General features: G+C 36.1%; 1 protein-coding gene and 1 pseudogene across 2 annotated transcripts in view; both read left to right on the top strand.

Annotated features, from left to right (window-relative positions):
- PRMT3 (protein arginine methyltransferase 3) overlaps positions 1-16976 on the top strand; it is a 157258-nt gene that overhangs the window by 18840 nt on the left and 121442 nt on the right. For both annotated transcript variants that reach the window (XM_002708975.5, XM_070072461.1), the window contains exons 6-8: positions 1932-2091; positions 3290-3431; positions 8549-8614. In XM_002708975.5, the coding sequence (XP_002709021.1) occupies positions 1932-2091; positions 3290-3431; positions 8549-8614 (368 nt within the window). The remainder of the gene's footprint in view (positions 1-1931; positions 2092-3289; positions 3432-8548; positions 8615-16976) is intronic.
- Positions 11380-12159, top strand: LOC138849332 (glycine cleavage system H protein, mitochondrial-like; annotated as a pseudogene).

Here is a 16976-nt window from a genome sequence, read left to right as displayed (position 1 = left end):
GTAAGTGGATATTAGGATTTGTGAAACTTACCAGCTATGTATATTGTTTGTAGTTATTCTACAACATTAAATGGTTTATGTGTACTGAAATTAAAATTTAAAAATTTAATTTATATTTATTAATATCAACTATATAAACTATAAAGTATTAATTTATATATTCTACTCTGCTTTGCCCCAAATGAAAAAGTCATTGAATATTTAGAATTATTTATCTATACATTGTTCCTGAAGAATATTCTTTTTCTCTAGCTTTATTAATGCTTAATTGATAAAAGAAAGTTGTATACATTTAAGATATACATGATGATTATATATATGTATGCATTGTGATTCCAGTCAAGCTATTTAATATATCCATCACCTCATATACACATTTGTGTGTGGGTAGAGAATACTCAAGAGCTACTGTGTTGGCCAATTTCAAATACACTGTAAGCATTATTAACAGTAGTCACCATGGTGTCGTTTAGATGCTAACAACTTACCTCAAAATTGAAAGTTGTGCCATTGTTGACCAGCATCTCCCCATTTCCCCTAACCCTTAGCCCCTGGCAGCCACTATTCTCTGATTTTTTTTTTTGGAGGGGGGTGGCGTTCCCATATGTATGTGAGATCTTGCAGTGTTGTGTTTCTGTATTTGACTTATTTCATCTAGCATAATGTTCTCCAGGTTCATTCATGTCAACACAAGTGGCAGGATTCCACTTAACGAATATCTAAATGGAAAACCTGCTTTTCTATAGATCAGAGCACAGCTTGTGATCTTGTGAAGTGGCAAGTCCATGAGCTAGGAGGGCAGGTCTGGGTTTGAATCTTGGTTCTTCATTAAACATCCATGTGACTTTGGGTTAGTTACTTAATTTTGCTGAAATTTATTTTTCCAGTACTTTAAAATAGAGATAAATATTTATTGACATCTTAGGCTTGTTGTTAGGATGAAATGAGATATAATGCATGTATACTTGAAACATACCTGGTGATCTGTAAATGTTAGGGTTTTTTCTTCTACCTTTTCCTTTCTTCCTGGGTTTAACTCAGTGTAATTCAAGTTCATATATATGTTCAACTTAGGTGACTAATAAACATTTAGAATATTAGCATACTCTGAATTCAAATTGAAACAGCTTGAATGTTAAACATTTCATTAAAAGTACTTCTGAGGCGCCGTGGCTCAATAGGCTAATCCTCCACCTTGCAGCGCCGGCACACCGGGTTCTAGTCCCGGTCGGGGTGCCGGACTCTGTCCCGGTTGCCCCTCTTCCAGGCCAGCTCTCTGCTATGGCCCAGGAGTGCAGTGGAGGATGGCCCAGGTCCTTGGGCCCTGCACCCACACGGGAGACCAGGAGAAGCTCCTGGCTTCGGATCAGCGCGATGTGCCAGCCGTGGCGGCCATTGGAGGGTGAACCAATGGCAGAAAGGAAGACCTTTCTCTCTGTCTCTCTCTCTCTCACTATCCACTCTGCCTGTCAAAAATAAAAAAATAAATTAAAAAAAAAGTACTTCTGAAGGGCCAGCGCTGTGGCTTAGCAGGTAAAGCTGCCACCTGCAGTGCTGGCATCCCATATGGGCACCAGCTCAAGTCCTTGCTGCTCTACTTTTGATCCAGCTCTCTACTATGACCTGGGAAAGCATTAGAAGATGGCCCAAGTCTTTGGGCCCCTGCACCCACATAGGAGGCCTGGAAGAAGCTCCTGGCTCCTGTGTTCAGATCGGCCCAGCTCCAGCTGTTCTGGCCATTTGGAGAGTGAACCAACAGATTGAAGACTTTTCTGTCTCTGCCTCTCTATGCCTTTCAAATAAATAAAAATTAATACTTATGATTTTTTAATTGAGTGTATAGTGGGTATGAGGATATTTATTCCTAACATAATGATGCATATTTCATTGTTATAAGATGGCCTGATAATAATGTCCCTTTATTTCTTTAGATGTAGAAGATCTTTATGAACCAGTGTCAGTCCCATTCTCATACCCCAATGGACTCAGTGACAATACATCTGTTGTTGAAAAATTGAAACAAATGGAAGCCAGGGCCCTGTCTGCTGAAGCTGCATTTGCTAGAGCACGTGAGGATCTGCAGAGAATGAAGTAATTAACCAATCTTACAGAAAATTAGATTCCCCAGAATAATATAGCTAATGGCAAAGCAGAATATAGTAGAACCTTTCTAGTTTTAATAGTGTTAAATGTATGTAGCATTTTATATATTGTGGATATTGTTGATTAATATAAAATTTTATGGTTTTACCTGTTCTCATATACTTTTTCGTAATAACTGTTATACTAATGGTAGTCATTCTGACAGCTGTGCTCTTGTTCCTTGATGCCTATAGTCTTCCTTTCAGTTTGCCTGTTTCCAATTCATTTTTCAAATTCTTCCTATCCTAGATTTTCAAAAGTGTAGGGATTAGTATTTTTTAGGTTTGAGTAAAAATAACAGGGTTGAAATTATTGTGTTTAAAGATTCAAAATGTGATTATAGTAATCAGAAAACCAGAAACATGGAGCAGTCTTTGTAGTGAGTAAATTAGCTTTCTAGTGCTATAGGGCTTCTCAAAGTTTAATGTTTATAGAATCTCCTGGGGATCGTCTTAAAATGCAGATTCTGATTGGAGAGTTCTGGAGTAGGCCTGAGATTTATACCTTAGAGTTTTCCCTGTTGAGTTTCTAAGGTTGTTGCTTGTGCCAGAGCACCTATTTGATACTTTATTCTAGAGTGTCTAGCAAAAAAGGTAGAGCCAATTAGTTCTTCCATAACCAACACTAGCTAGTTTCTGTTCTTGGCACTTCTCTCCCTAGCATGCCGAATCTGTGCTTAATTATGTCAAAGAGGGAGATGAGTTACAGAGATGGAATGGGTGGTGTTAGTATCTGTAGGGGCCAACTTTTTGTCCATTTTAACCTCTCAAGAAGGTTTTAAAGAATGTTAACAGAGCTGAAATATGCTAAATTGACTCAGCTTCTAAAACAAAGTCTTTAAACAATAGAAATAATAAATTCCAGTAAAGGTAAAGTGCTATTTTGTTCAATTGGAAGATATAAAGAGTTCTAATCCACAGCTAACATTGTTTTTGTGATTTGCAGAAGTGCTTTCCAACTGGGTTTGAATATGCCATTGCGTTAAGATCCAGCAGGGGGAGCTTTGGGTTGCTTGGGATAGAATGTGATTTAAAGGCTCATCCCACTCAGTACTCCGCTCCCTCCCCTCTCTTCCTCAACCTCTAGCCTTTCCTTCTTTCATGGTCCAATAAACCTGTCTCAAGGGTGTATTTCAAATTGATTACAGACAATTTGCTCAGGATTTTGTGATGAACACAGATGTCAGAACCTGCTCGTCATCTACTACCATTGCAGACCTCCAGGAGGATGAGGATGGTGTTTATTTCAGCTCATACGGGCATTATGGGATACATGAAGAAATGCTAAAGGTTAGAAAAGAGCGCAGATGCTCCAAAGCCATATTAAGGGGAAAATAGAATTCAATAGGTTCCTTCTTAACACGTGTACAATGGGAGAACTGCTGCTTGGTGTGTTTTGGCATTTTTAGTGGGGGAGGGTATTCTGGGTTTTTGTTTTAGAACTTTTTTTTTTTTTTAAACCAGAGTAAGGGAAAAGGTTTATTGTCAGGTCGGAGGAACCCAACAGGCTGCATAAGAGAACAGCCTAGAACTCCTTTTTAAAGCTTTTTGGAGCTTTGTAGCTCATCTTAGGTTGAAAAGATTAAAGAGGCATCAAAGTCCTTGTAAATTCTGTATAAGATTATTTATGAAATCACTTCTTAGAACATGGGAAGAAACTCAGTAGTGTTTTCAAGTGCAACTATTCAGCAGTGATAATTAAATGACACATTTTCCCTTTAATTTACAAAGGAAATGATTAGCTTTAGTGTTTTAGATAGTAATGTTGCCTTTCATTAGGCAATTAAATAATATTTTTGGTATAAAGTTTGACAGGTAACTCATGGTTGTTATGGTGTTAACTTTTTTGCATTTGAAATCGTTGATAATATGGTAGTAGTTCCTAAATTGGCCAAATAAAATATTTAAGTCTGGCTTGTCTTTATTTTCATAACGGTAACATTTATATAAAGTAGAAATAGATTTTTCTTACCTTGTAATTACACATTTTATTAAGTATTCTATTACAGAATATAAAAGTAGGATGTTAATTTTAATCAGTAAAACTGAAAATAGCTAACTAGAAGAAATATATGTGAAAATGTAAAAATTACTGAAATTTTTAGATGTTTATCTCTGAATTTTAAATGCTACATTACCTTTTCATTTCTTAAACCAACAAAAAAACTCCTTCCTAAATCCTTTCAAAAATTGTTTTATTCTACAGAAGCTCTCAGAATAGATTTTCCTGAAACGCATGCATTTAAAATAACCAGGAATATTTGATAGTATGTGTATATTGTGCTGAGTCAGTTTTGCAGAATCACAGAGTTGAAGTTTGCTGATACATAGCAGTGTCACATTTGTGCTTTTTGTTGTCACATGAGTAGTGACATAGCATCACCAATTACAGGTATCTTGTAAATAATGATTTTAAGTGAACTTGTTTAAAAGAAATTGACATTCTCTGTTTTTTGTTGTTAATTTTATGTTGTGTAGAATTTGTTGTTGTTGCAGGAGTTAATCTCAGCCTGTGTTTATCATTTTAAATCACCCCCCAGTTTAAATGCCATGGCCCTTTAATGGGTTTGTTATAGAAATTATTTTGGGCTTTTCAGACAAAGAGCACTGAGACTCCCAGTAGATTTGAGTGTTCTCCTAGAGTCATCAGGAAAACTTAGTTTGAATAATTAGCACTACAAATATCTATCCTGGACACTTGTTGTGGGGGTCAGAGGGAGAGAGAGAGAGACCTTCCATCTGTTGGGTCACTCCCCAAATGGCCTCAACAGCTGGATCTGTGCTGATCAGGAGCCAGGAGCTGATCTTCCGGGTCTCCCATATAAGTGCAAGGTCCCAAGCACTTGGGCCATCCTCCACTGCTTTCACAGGCACATTAGCAGGGAGCTAGATTAGAAGTGGAGCAGCTGGGACTCGAACCAGCACCCATATGGGATGCTGGCTCTGCAGTTGGCAGCTTTACCCTCTATGCCACAGCTCTGGCTCCGTAGCTGTCTGTCTCTCTTTTTTTTTTTTTTTTTCCCCCATAGCTGTCTCCTAAACTAGGGAGTGTTCACATCTGACTGTGTACCTTTAAGTCCTTTGATTCATAGAGATTAAGAAGTTCCAGGGACCATTGCTGTGGTGTAGCAGGGTAAAGCCGCCACCTGCAGTGCCAGCATCCCATATGGGCACTGGTTCATATCCTGGATGCTCCATTTCTGATCCAGCTCTCTGCTATGGCCTAGGAAAGTAGTAGAAGATGGTCCAAGTCCGTGGGTCCCTGCACCGGTGTGGGAGACCCAGAAGAAGCTCCTGGCTTTTGGCTTCAGATCGGCACAGCTCTGGCAGTTGCAGCCAGTTGGGGAAATAACCAGCAGATGGAAGACCTCTTGCTCTCTCTGTGTAACTCTGACTTTCAAATAAATAAATAAATCTTAAAAAAAAAAAAAAAAAAAAAAGGCTTCCAGGGCCATCTTCTTCCCTTGAGAGAACCATTTAAGAATTCTTATTAACATCACTCTCCATTTCTTGGTTTCCCTTAGCTTTTGTATAGTATCATTACCTCTTGGAGATGATGGTCATCTGAGCCCCTTGAAGATAACTAAGTTGTAGTGATTTCATGGAAAACATGAATATGTTCAATTCAGAAAGAACTATGTATTATAGTTTGCATTATGTGCTATGGGTGAATGTAAAATGCACCTTAATCTACATTTCTTCTCTTTCTAACCAGAATAGTTCTTAGCAGATATAAACTGTTCATTGTTAACTTATCACTACAGTATTATCTAATTTTTATAAATAATTTAAAATTCAGAAGCCGTATTTACAGGATTTATTTTTATGCTTCAAATTGGCATTTTGTTTAGTCTTAGGTATTTTAATGACTTTTTTAGCACAGGTTTTAATTATGATTTTGAGTAAGTTATTAGCAGTGTTAAGATGAGGATAACTTTTTTGAATTTCAGAGATAGCTCTAAGGGGATAGATTTTGAAATTCCTTGCCACTTCATTTTTTTAAAGCAGAGTCATTATTAATATAAACCTGAAAGCACCACTTTTTTTTAATTTTTTTTTTTAGGAGAAACATTGTTCTCCCTAGTAGCACATACACAGGTCATAGTGTTAATTTGAAGTTTTGGCGATGTTTCTTTACTATATTCTTCCCATTGTACCAGCAGCTAATGCATGCGTTCTGTCAAATTTCACAAGTCTATAAATTAAAAACACTGTTATCTGTGTAGGTAAAATAAATAGTACATACCTTGTCTATTAGTCTCATTTTTAGTTTTTTTAATATTTGTAGAAATAATCCCATTGTACTTTACTAATCAAAATATATTTTCGCCTTGATTTTTAGAGCTTGATTTTGTTCTTTGTTTTAATAGGTTGGTAGAAAAGATAAATTTCTCTTTAAACCTTGTTTTGTGTTAGTCTTTTTTTTTTTTGGAATAAATTTTTAGGGATGGTTGCAAAAGCTAGTCTTCTGTTTGCATATTCATGTTAAGTGGGTTATTTCTTTCAGAATTTCAGTTTTTAAATTGAGGCTGTGCTATACACAAGGCACAATGTTTGTATTGCGCTTTGAATTTCCATATAGTGGGGTGAACACATATAGAAAGAACCAAAATGAAAGATTGCAGTTCTCTTGAGCAGCAGTGCATGGAGTTAGGGCAGTGGTTGGGATTCCATTGATTGAGTTAAACAGTGGTGGGCCAGTGTGATTGGTGAAAACTTTCCAAATGACTGCAATCACCCATTGTAGGTTTTGTTGTTTTAGCAAAAATCACTGGTTATCGTGTAAGCAGAATATAAATAAGTGTAAATATAAATATAAGCATATTTAATGTTTAAAAATAAGTATATATGTATATATAATGTACATTCATATATATGATATATGTATATATAAGTAGATATAAATATAAGTATATATAGGTATGCTTTAAAAGTTTTGAAAATAGATAATTAATATATATAAATTTATTTAAACAGTAACTTTCCCTAGTAATTTCTTAAAATATATTTTAAGAATTAAAAGTTAATAAAGGGGAAAATTTAATAAGCTTAACGTAAAATTTTTGTAGAGCAGGTAGATGTGATAATCAGAATGCTTCCAATTAGTTATGAATATTTCCCTTCTAAGGTCCAGTAATTAAGTAAAATGACTTGAGTTTCAATTTAAGATACGCTTTTTTTTTTTTTTTCTTTTTTTGACAGGCAGAGTGGACAGTGAGAGAGAGAGAGAGAGAGACAGAGAGAAAGGTCTTCCTTTTGCCGTTGGTTCACCCTCCAATGGCCGCCGCGGCTGGCGCACCGCGCTGATCCAATGGCAGGAGCCAGGTACTTATCCTGGTCTCCCATGGGGTGCAGGGCCCAATTACTTGGGCCATCCTCCACTGTACTCCCTGGCCACAGCAGAGAGCTGGCCTGGAAGAGGGGCAACTGGGACAGAATCCGGCGCCCCGACCGGGACTAAAACCCGGTGTGCCGGCGCTGCAAGGCGGAGGATTAGCCTAGTGAGCCGTGGCGCCGGCCAAGATATCCTTTAAAAAAGGCTCAATATTGGCATAAAAATGTTTTGGGGAACTATGGTTTGTATAAAATTTCGATACTATAACATTTGGTGTAACTCTTTTTACGTAGTGTGAGACTCAAAACCAGGATTGTCCTGTGATGTTTATTTTTATCAAAGTCATTATTTACTTGGTAGCAGAGCCCCTGACTGCTTAATTTGCAGTCAGTGTGTGTCTCAACTTAGAGAATCAGTGCATGAACCAACATAAATGTTAGAGTTGAATGCCTGCTATGGTTGCATATCAGTGTAGGAGTCTCATAATCTGGGCTTTGGTGCTTAAATGATTTACCTTTAGGCTTACAGGCTTTTAAGGATCATTTCCTAGTACAGAAATTTCTAGAAATTAAACTGTATTATAAATGAGATATGGGGTGATCACCGACTTTCTTAGAAAAATGTATTCAGAATGCCTTCATTTTTCATATGTAACTGCAACTTTTATGTTTACCTCTTTTTCTCTTTCCTATGTTTTAATATAGCTCTGTTACATTAAGTACAGGCTCTAGGTTCCAGGCCCTTTTTAAAGGAGCATATATAATGATCATCTTTTGTTAGCTTTAATCATCACTTGAAATCTTATGGTAAAAAATACATGTGAAGAGGAAAATGTGTGCAGTTTTTAAGAATGTAAACAGCTCTTACTTGACATTCAGTGATCTTAAATATTTTGTTTTTGTGTTGTTGCTACTTATATTCTTTATTATTTTTTTTGAAAAAAAAAAAAAGTTTAATTTTCCAGGCAAAAAGTAGCTGTGGAAACTAGCAGTGTGTGATAAAATAGCAAATACTTTTCTAAAAAAATTGTTTACCTATCTTGTGAAATGATGTTTTTTTCTCTCTACCCTAGGATAAAGTACGAACAGAAAGCTACAGAGATTTTATATACCAAAATACACATATCTTCAAAGACAAGGTAAGTAGTAGAGGTTTAGAATAGAGTAATAGAATTGCACATTTTGTGTTGTTCTTGGGCAGTATCATCTGTTGGGTCATCATCATGATAAGCAGTTGATTTAACATACTCTAGCTTTATTTCATGGAAGACTTTTATGATAATGTTCTGTGATGCAGAATATTGATAACAGAAATGCTGATTGGTGCTGTCATTCCACACTTTTGTAAAAAAGATTAAGTCATTAATTACAATGACAAAGCCTAGTTAAATCCTCATTCAGATAATTTTACTTAAACTGTACTTTGATTTACAGTAATGCCTCTGAATTTCAAATGTATTAGACAAACTTTAAAGCACACCTTTGGATTTTTTTAATTTTACAAACAAATACAGAGATACCCCTAAGTATTTTTAATTCAAGAGGCTGAAAACAGACAAAAAGCACTCTGATCTGCAGTTTCATTCCCCAGAAGCCAGGAACTCAATTCAATCTATATTTCCCACGTGAGTGATAGGAACCCAGTGTTTTAGCCATCGCTTGCTGCTGCCCAGGGTCTGCACTGCCAGGAAACTGGAATCAGGAACTGGAACTCGGACTCAAACCCGTGCACTGGGATTTGGGACCCTGACATCCTAACCTCTTAACTGCCAGGCCACCAACCTGCCCCCACAGCACACTTTTAATTATTATTCTAGTTTGTATTAAGTCATTAAAAATTAACAATTTAAGATGTTATTAATGAAGAGGGTTAAATATTATAAGGTAGAACTTGCATTTTATGCGTTCTTGTACTACCTTATTAATTCACCTCTTTTTGAGTTACTTTGTATTTTACAATTAGTTTAATACTGCCTCAAGTTATTTCAAAGATGATCATACTCGTGTATGTGTGTTTGAAATTTGTGTCATTTGCTCTTTTGTTCCTTATGAAATTGTTTATTTTTTCCTTACTCCTTCCTTCCTTCTATCTCTCTTTTCCTCTTTGCATTGGCTCAGTTACTTAAATGTTCAGGTTTTCTGTTTATCCTTTCTTACTGGAAATTAGTCCACTAATTTAGTCAACAATATTATGATCACTTCCATTTATAAAACTGCTTGGAAATTTTTCCCACCCTTTTTCCTTCAAGAACATGTATATTGATAACGTAACAGATTTTTGTAATTCCTTTTTCATCTCCATTTTAAAGGATACTTCTCTAAGGTTATTTTATGGGCTTTATGTGGTATTGGAGTAGAAACAACATTTATGTTTTGAGACTGCTTTTTCCTCATTTTTATAGTGCTTGGAAAGAAATCTGGGTTGACTTTTTAGAAATCTGGGTTGATTTTTCATTTTCTGTTTCTTTCATAAGGGTACTGTTTCACTTATGAGTTAGCTGAGTTATACAGAAATGTTCTGAAATTTATATGGTGCTGTGATATCTTTTGGCCAAAGTATATCATGAAGGACTTACAGTTGTGTGTTTTTGCTGATTCCCATCATAGACATACATGATTTCATTTTTAAAATCATACTTATTAGTACTTAGTTTGTTTTGAGTTAGATTATGCCAAGATTTTAATCTCATTTTTTCCTTTATATGTTTTATAGAATTTAAGCATGTGCTGGTCTGGGAATTGCTAATATTGGCTAGTCAGGAGCTAGCTATATAATTTTGGGCAAATAATGCATCTGTTTGGACCTTGTATATCAAGTGATTTTTTTGAATCCCTCTGGTTTTAAAATTCTGTGATTTTTGCTGTTGTGAAAGCATCCTCATTATCTTTCTTTGAGACATCTTCTCTTAATATTTGTGTAAGATGAATAAATTGGTTCAAGAAGTTAGAGGTTTCTCCTTCAGTATACTCTTGGATGTATTTTCATCTTACAGTAGGCAGAAGAATACTGAAAAGGCTCGAATACCAGTAATTACAAGATGAATCATTGAACATTTAGTGTTAGTGTATATTTCTCTATACATGGACCACTTCTTCTAATTTTTTAAATTGAGTATATTTTTCTTTGGTATTTTACCTAACTGCTTGCATTTAACTTAGTGTGTAACACATTTGCTTGTTATTTATGTTTTCAATGCTGTAATGTAAAATATTATACAGAGAGGGCATTGTGTTATAATGGGTTAACCAGCTACTTGGGACACCTGCATTCCATGTTGAAATGCAGGGGAGTCCCAGCGACTGTGCTTCCAATCCAGCTACTGCACACGCTGGGAGGTAGCTGATGATTTAAGTGCCTGGGCCTCTACCACCCTTACGGCAGTTACTGGCTCCTTGCTTTGTCCTGATCTGGTGCTGGCTGTTGTGGACATTTGGGGAGTGAACCAGCAAATGGAAGATTCTCTGTTTCTTTCTTTTACTCTCACTATTGTTGTGCTTTTCAACTAGATGAAAATAACTATATAAACTTAAAAAAAAGGATCAGTTAAAGCACATTCAGGGTACAATTTTCTATAATTAACAATATTAAATCCAAAGAGCTCATGTTTTTAAATGATTTGGGGTACTTTTTTTTACACTAAGGCTGCTGATTTAGAAAATATATATTTAAATAGCTTTTGATAAGTTGACAGATTAATTTCAAATATATTGTCCCATTGTTACTATGTAATATAATTAGGACACGTATTTGTTTCCATATTACTCATGAAGAAACTTCAACTAGTAAGATAATTGACTTGCCCCCAAAACTAGAAAAAATAATCAGGTTTTTTACTATGTCTAGGGCTGCTAACTCTGCCACCATGCTTTGAACACCATTATGTTAATATAGAGTAATTAAGTAATAATTCAAATGGGATATGTTACATATCAACTCATACTGTTTTTCACATGTAAGTGGTATCATTTCCGTGTGCCATAACAGGATGTAGTCATGAAATTATTTAAATATAATTCTTTTTGTGCAAACATGGCACTGCTAGTGGCATGGAGCCTGCAGGTTTGCTCATGGCCTCGGCGCCTGCTGCACCCTCTTTACCTCTGCCTTGGCAACTGAGGGCGGGCGCAGTCCAGATGCCGCATATGGTACCTGCTCTGCCTTTGGTGCGTAAATTCACAGAGAAACATGAATGGATAACAACAGAAAATGGTATTGGAACAGTGGGAATCGGCAATTTTGCACAGGAAGCTTTGGGAGATGTTATTGTAGCCTGCCTGAAGTTGGGACAATATTGAAAGAACAAGCTAAGTTTGGTGCTTTGGAAAATGTGAAAGCTGCTGGTGAACTCTATTCTACTCTGTCCAGAGAAGTAGCTGAAATTAATGAAGAAGCCCTTGAAGAAAACCCAGGACTGGTCAACAAATCTTGTTAGAAGATAGTTGGCTGATCAACATGACACCGTGTAACCCTTCAGAACTAGATGAACTAATGAGTGAAGAAGCCTATGAGAAATACATAAAATCTACTGAGGAATGAAAGTGGAACCCTTATGTGACTAGTATGGAATAACAGGACTTAAAATAGCAACTTTTAGCAATATTGATGGGAAGAGATAATACTTTCAACTCTGCTACTGGAAGAAAATCTCCCCTAACTTTGTAATGATTGCAAATGAATGCAATATGTATCTTTTTCACAGTACCTTGTGATTTTTATACTAGGGTCTAGACACTAGTATTTAGAATACATGAAGTTATCTGTGGTAAAAACTAATTATAGAAATAATGTAATTCAAAGATCACATTGTTATTTTAAGCCTTTTGTAATATTGTAACTTTCTTATACCCATCCCTGGATTGGTCAAAATATGGAATGATCTTTCCATTGGAAGTAACTGGGAATAGAGAACAGTTTTTGTTGTACAGTGCCAGAGAAAGAACAATACTATCTTAATTTTGCAGTATACTGCATTTGCTGATGCTGTTTTATACAGTGAAGCAGCAGCTCTGCAGCAAAATAAGAAACATAATAAAATTTTCAATTTCCTCATTAAACAAAAATAATTCTTTTTAAAATGTAGGAAATAACAGTTTCTTAAATTTTATTTCCATTTTTTTCTATTTGCTTTTGATGCAATTAGCATGGCAAACCACATCACCATACCAGCTTCGATATCACATTATATAAATGCATAATAGAGATTTTTTGAAGAGTACTTACAGTTAAAAATATTTTTCTTCCTTTTTTCCTTCCCTTTTCCCTCCATTCTTTCCACCTCCCCCATGCCTCCTGTTGTTAATATATTTTCAGTTCACAAAGCTCCTGTGGAGGCCATATGGTTTCTCATATTAATTTAACTTTGGTGTTCAGTCACACTATCACCCACTCATAATTAATTTCTATTTGTAGTTCATTGGAGAAATTCCCAGTTAGGTGGCTTCTTTATGCATTTGGTTATTATCTACAGTTACAATTGATAAATTTTTTGTCATCTTTTAGAACAAGTAAATAATATTCCTTCATCATTTTGTAAAATAATGTTATCCTGTTATTTCCACCTCTTTCTTTAATTCTATCAAGTTTTGTCTGCATAATCACTTCCTCCAAAGCTACATGTGAGAAATAATTGATAGGTAATTTAAAATAGAGGCTTTAGAGGCTAATTGACCTATGTTTCAATTCTCATTCTATAATTTACCTGTTGGGTGACTCTTCACCTGTTTCTTTCCCTCTCTGGAGCCTCCTTTTGTAATTGAGGGTTAAATAACAATCAAATATATTTGTATGTACATTTACACATTATGTGTGTGTTACCAGAGAAAACATACTCTAACTGAAGCGTACTATTCATGTCCTTCTATATTGTCTTCACTCAGAAATTTTTCATAGAGATAATTCATTCCTTTTTAACATTTTATTTCCTCCAGATTTGTTATTGTGGTCATGGTAGTGGCAGTAAAATACACATAATATAAAATTTACCATCTTAATCATGTAAATTATTAAAAAAAGATTTATTTACTTATTTATTTGAAATGCAGAGTTAGAGGGAGAGACAGATCTATCTGCTGGTTTCATCCTGAATAACTTCAGGGCTGGGCCAGGCTGGGCCAGGCTGAATGTAGGGGCAGATCATTACCGGGAAACCATCTAGGCAGAGGTTAGGCCCAAAACAGTGCCCCTTTTTAAAATTATTTGAAAGAGAAACAAACAATAGACAGATACTGCCCATTGGCTGGTTCACTCCCCAAATGCCTGAACAGCTGGAATTGGGCTAGGCCAAATAAGAGTGCTGAAATCTGAGTCCTGGTGTCACATCTGTGTGACAGAACTCAACTCCTTGAGCTGTCACCTGTTACTTCCCAGGGTGTGCATTAGTAAGGTGTGCAATAGGAGGAAATTAGAATTGGGAATGGAGGCAAAGGTAGAACCCAGGCACTCTGATATGGGATGCAGGCATCACAAGCAGTAGCTTAACTGCCACAACAAACACCAGCCCCTGATACTGTGTTTTGACAACTTTCTTTAGTAAATACCAGACTGTTTAGATTCTCTGTCTTTTGGAGTCAATTACATTAAGTTGTATTTTTAGCATATAATGAATTTCACTTATAATAATACAGAAGATAAAATACTGATGAACTATGTGCAGGACTTACCTGAATAGAGATTTTTTTAAAGAACTGAAGAGTAATGATTTAAAGTTTAAAATTATACTGTTTCTGAATAGGAAAATTCAAATAAAATTGTCTGCTTTCCCTAAGTTAATTTGTAATTTCAGCTCAATTCTCATGAAAATTCTTTGACTTTTCTTTTATCACAGAGAAACTGATTCTCATGTTCACATAGAAAAATATATAAACTTATTCCAAAGCACTGTAGGAGAATTTTTGAAGTAAGGGTAGATCAGCTTTATTAGATACTAAAATAATCTACAAAGTTTCTTTAACTAAAATAGTCTCATGTGAATGTATAGATTATTGGAACAAATGAAAATCCAAAATAGACCCAGATATATGCAGAAATACTAGTAAATGGTAAAGGTTTCATTTCAAATTGGGGGGATGGGGAAAACAGACTAATAATTGATATTAGGACAATTTGTTAGCTTTCTGAAAAAAAGTAGAACATTGCCTCTTACGTCATGATTAGAAAGTAACTTGTGTTAATGAAAGCACAAATAGGAAGAAATGTATAAGGATGTAATTGAGGGCCGGCGCCACGGCTCACTAGGCTAATCCTCCGCCTAGCGGCGCCGGCACACCGGGTTCTAGTCCTGGTCAGGGCGCCGGATTCTGTCCTGGTTGCCCCTCTTCCAGGCCAGCTCTCTGCTGTGGCCAGGGAGTGCAGTGGAGGATGGCCCAGGTGCTTGGGCCCTGCACCCTATGGGAGACCAGGAAAAGCACCTGGCTCCTGGCTCCTGCCATCGGATCAGCGCGGTGCGCCGGCCGCGGCAGCCATTGGAGGGTGAACCAACGTCAAAGGAAGACCTTTCTCTCTGTCTCTCTCTCTCACTGTCCACTCTGCCTGTCAAAAAAAAAAAAAAAAAAAAAAAAAAAAGATGTAATTGAGTACACTTTGGGGAAGGTTTGTACAATTATCAAAGTTCAGAAACCACTGACAAAAAAGTTAATAAGTTTAATTAAAAATTTTCTGTACAGCAGTAATCACTGTATATCCTGAAGGGGTCCAGCATTGCAGCCTAATGTGCTAAGTCACCTCCTGTGACACTGGCATCTGATACTGGAGCACCAGTTCAAGTCCTGGTTGCTCTGCTTCTGACCCAGCTTCATGCTGATGTGCCTGGCAAGCAATAAAAGATGGCCCAAGTGTTTGGGCCCTTGACTGCCACATGGGAGACCCCAGTGGAGTTACAGGCTCCCGGCTTCAGCCTGGCCCACTGGCCCAGACCAGCTGTGTTGTTGCCATTTGGGGAGTGAACGATGAAGGCAAGATCTGTCTGTCCTGTCTCTCAGTCTGCCTTTCAAATAAATAAATCTTTTTTTAAAAAAATGCTAAAAGAAAACATTACAAATCATATCACAGATAGCTAATCTCAAAAGAACTCTTGTTTGATTACATTGATAAGAAAAGGACTAACATCAATGAAAAAATGCAGACTGAATATAATTAGTTGTCATAAAAATACAGATATCTCTACAACATCAGAAATTATGCTAAATAATGAGTAAAGAAACCAATATTAAAACTAGACCAGTGTCATTACCTTGTGATTACCAGTTTGGGAGATATTCAAAAATTTGTGTATTCCTTGGGCTGATCTGATCTATAAAGTAGTTGGTACTGACACATGATTCATTGGGACCTTCAGGAGTAGAATTGCCCAGTGCATGCTAATTTGGTTATGTCTAACAAAATTAAAGTTAGATATAATTTTTGACTCAGTGTTTTCACTTCTTGGAATGTATCCTATAGATATACTCATGTGGGAATGGAATTATATATGAGGTTATTTATAGCATTTATTATCACAGTAAAATTTCAGAAACTACCTAAATACTTTTCAGTAGGAAACTGGATTGGTAGATTATGGTACAGCCATAATATGGACTCCTACACAGCTATATAAAGGAAAGGAATTCTAAAAACTGATACAGAAAGAGGTCTAAATGAAGTAAAAAATTAAAAAGGAACATGTAACACAGTGAGCATAGTAAGTTACCATTTGGGTTAAAAGGAGAAGGGAGAAAGGAAAACAGCTTGTAATGTGCATAAAAATTCTCTTAAAAGATTAATAAGAAATATTTTGATGATTAAGCTATAAATATATTATCTAATAAAAAAATTGGTTAGCAGTATAATAGATTCTGAGTTTTAAAATGGTTTTATTTTTCTTACAGTAGTTTTTCCTTGCCTTGTATAAAATTGAAGTCTCTGTGTAATGTAACCCCTGCCTAATTCTGACCTTTCTTAGCTCTGCATGGCCTTTTTGTCAGCTAGCTAAGTCATGCTAGCTGTCTTTGCCTGGGATTTTGTGCTTTGCATTTAATAGCCTCCATGACTAAAATGATCTAACACTGGATCTTTTCCTGGCACACCCCTTTATGTCATTAGGTTCTCTGTTCACCTGGATCAGAGTGGTATTCTCAGACCTATCTAAAATGCCACTCTTGCAGCCTCTACTTGATTTTCCTTGTAATACCACTTCCAGATGCCATTTTTTACTTGTTTAATATCTGTGTCTCCTACTTGACTGTAAGCACCTTTAGGGGAGGTGGTAGGTCTTGTTTGTGGCTGTGCCCCATCACTGAGATAATGCTTGCTTCTTGGTAATGTTCCGTAATTCCTTACAGTAGGAAAGGACAAAGGTTTTCATATTTTTGGGAAAATATCTAAGATTTTTCACCATTGATAATAAAAGACTTAAAGTACTGAAACTTTTAGTAATTTCGGAGTAGCATACCTCCAAGTATTTTAATGTTCTCGTGGCAACTTATTTTTGTTTTTACTATGAATTGAGCAGGTTTCACTATCCCATT

Source organism: Oryctolagus cuniculus, chromosome 1, assembly GCF_964237555.1.
Source record: "Oryctolagus cuniculus chromosome 1, mOryCun1.1, whole genome shotgun sequence".
Taxonomy (NCBI): Eukaryota; Metazoa; Chordata; class Mammalia; order Lagomorpha; family Leporidae; genus Oryctolagus; species Oryctolagus cuniculus.
The sequence above is the reverse complement of the archived record's forward strand: the minus strand, read 5'-3'. Positions and strand labels throughout refer to the sequence as shown.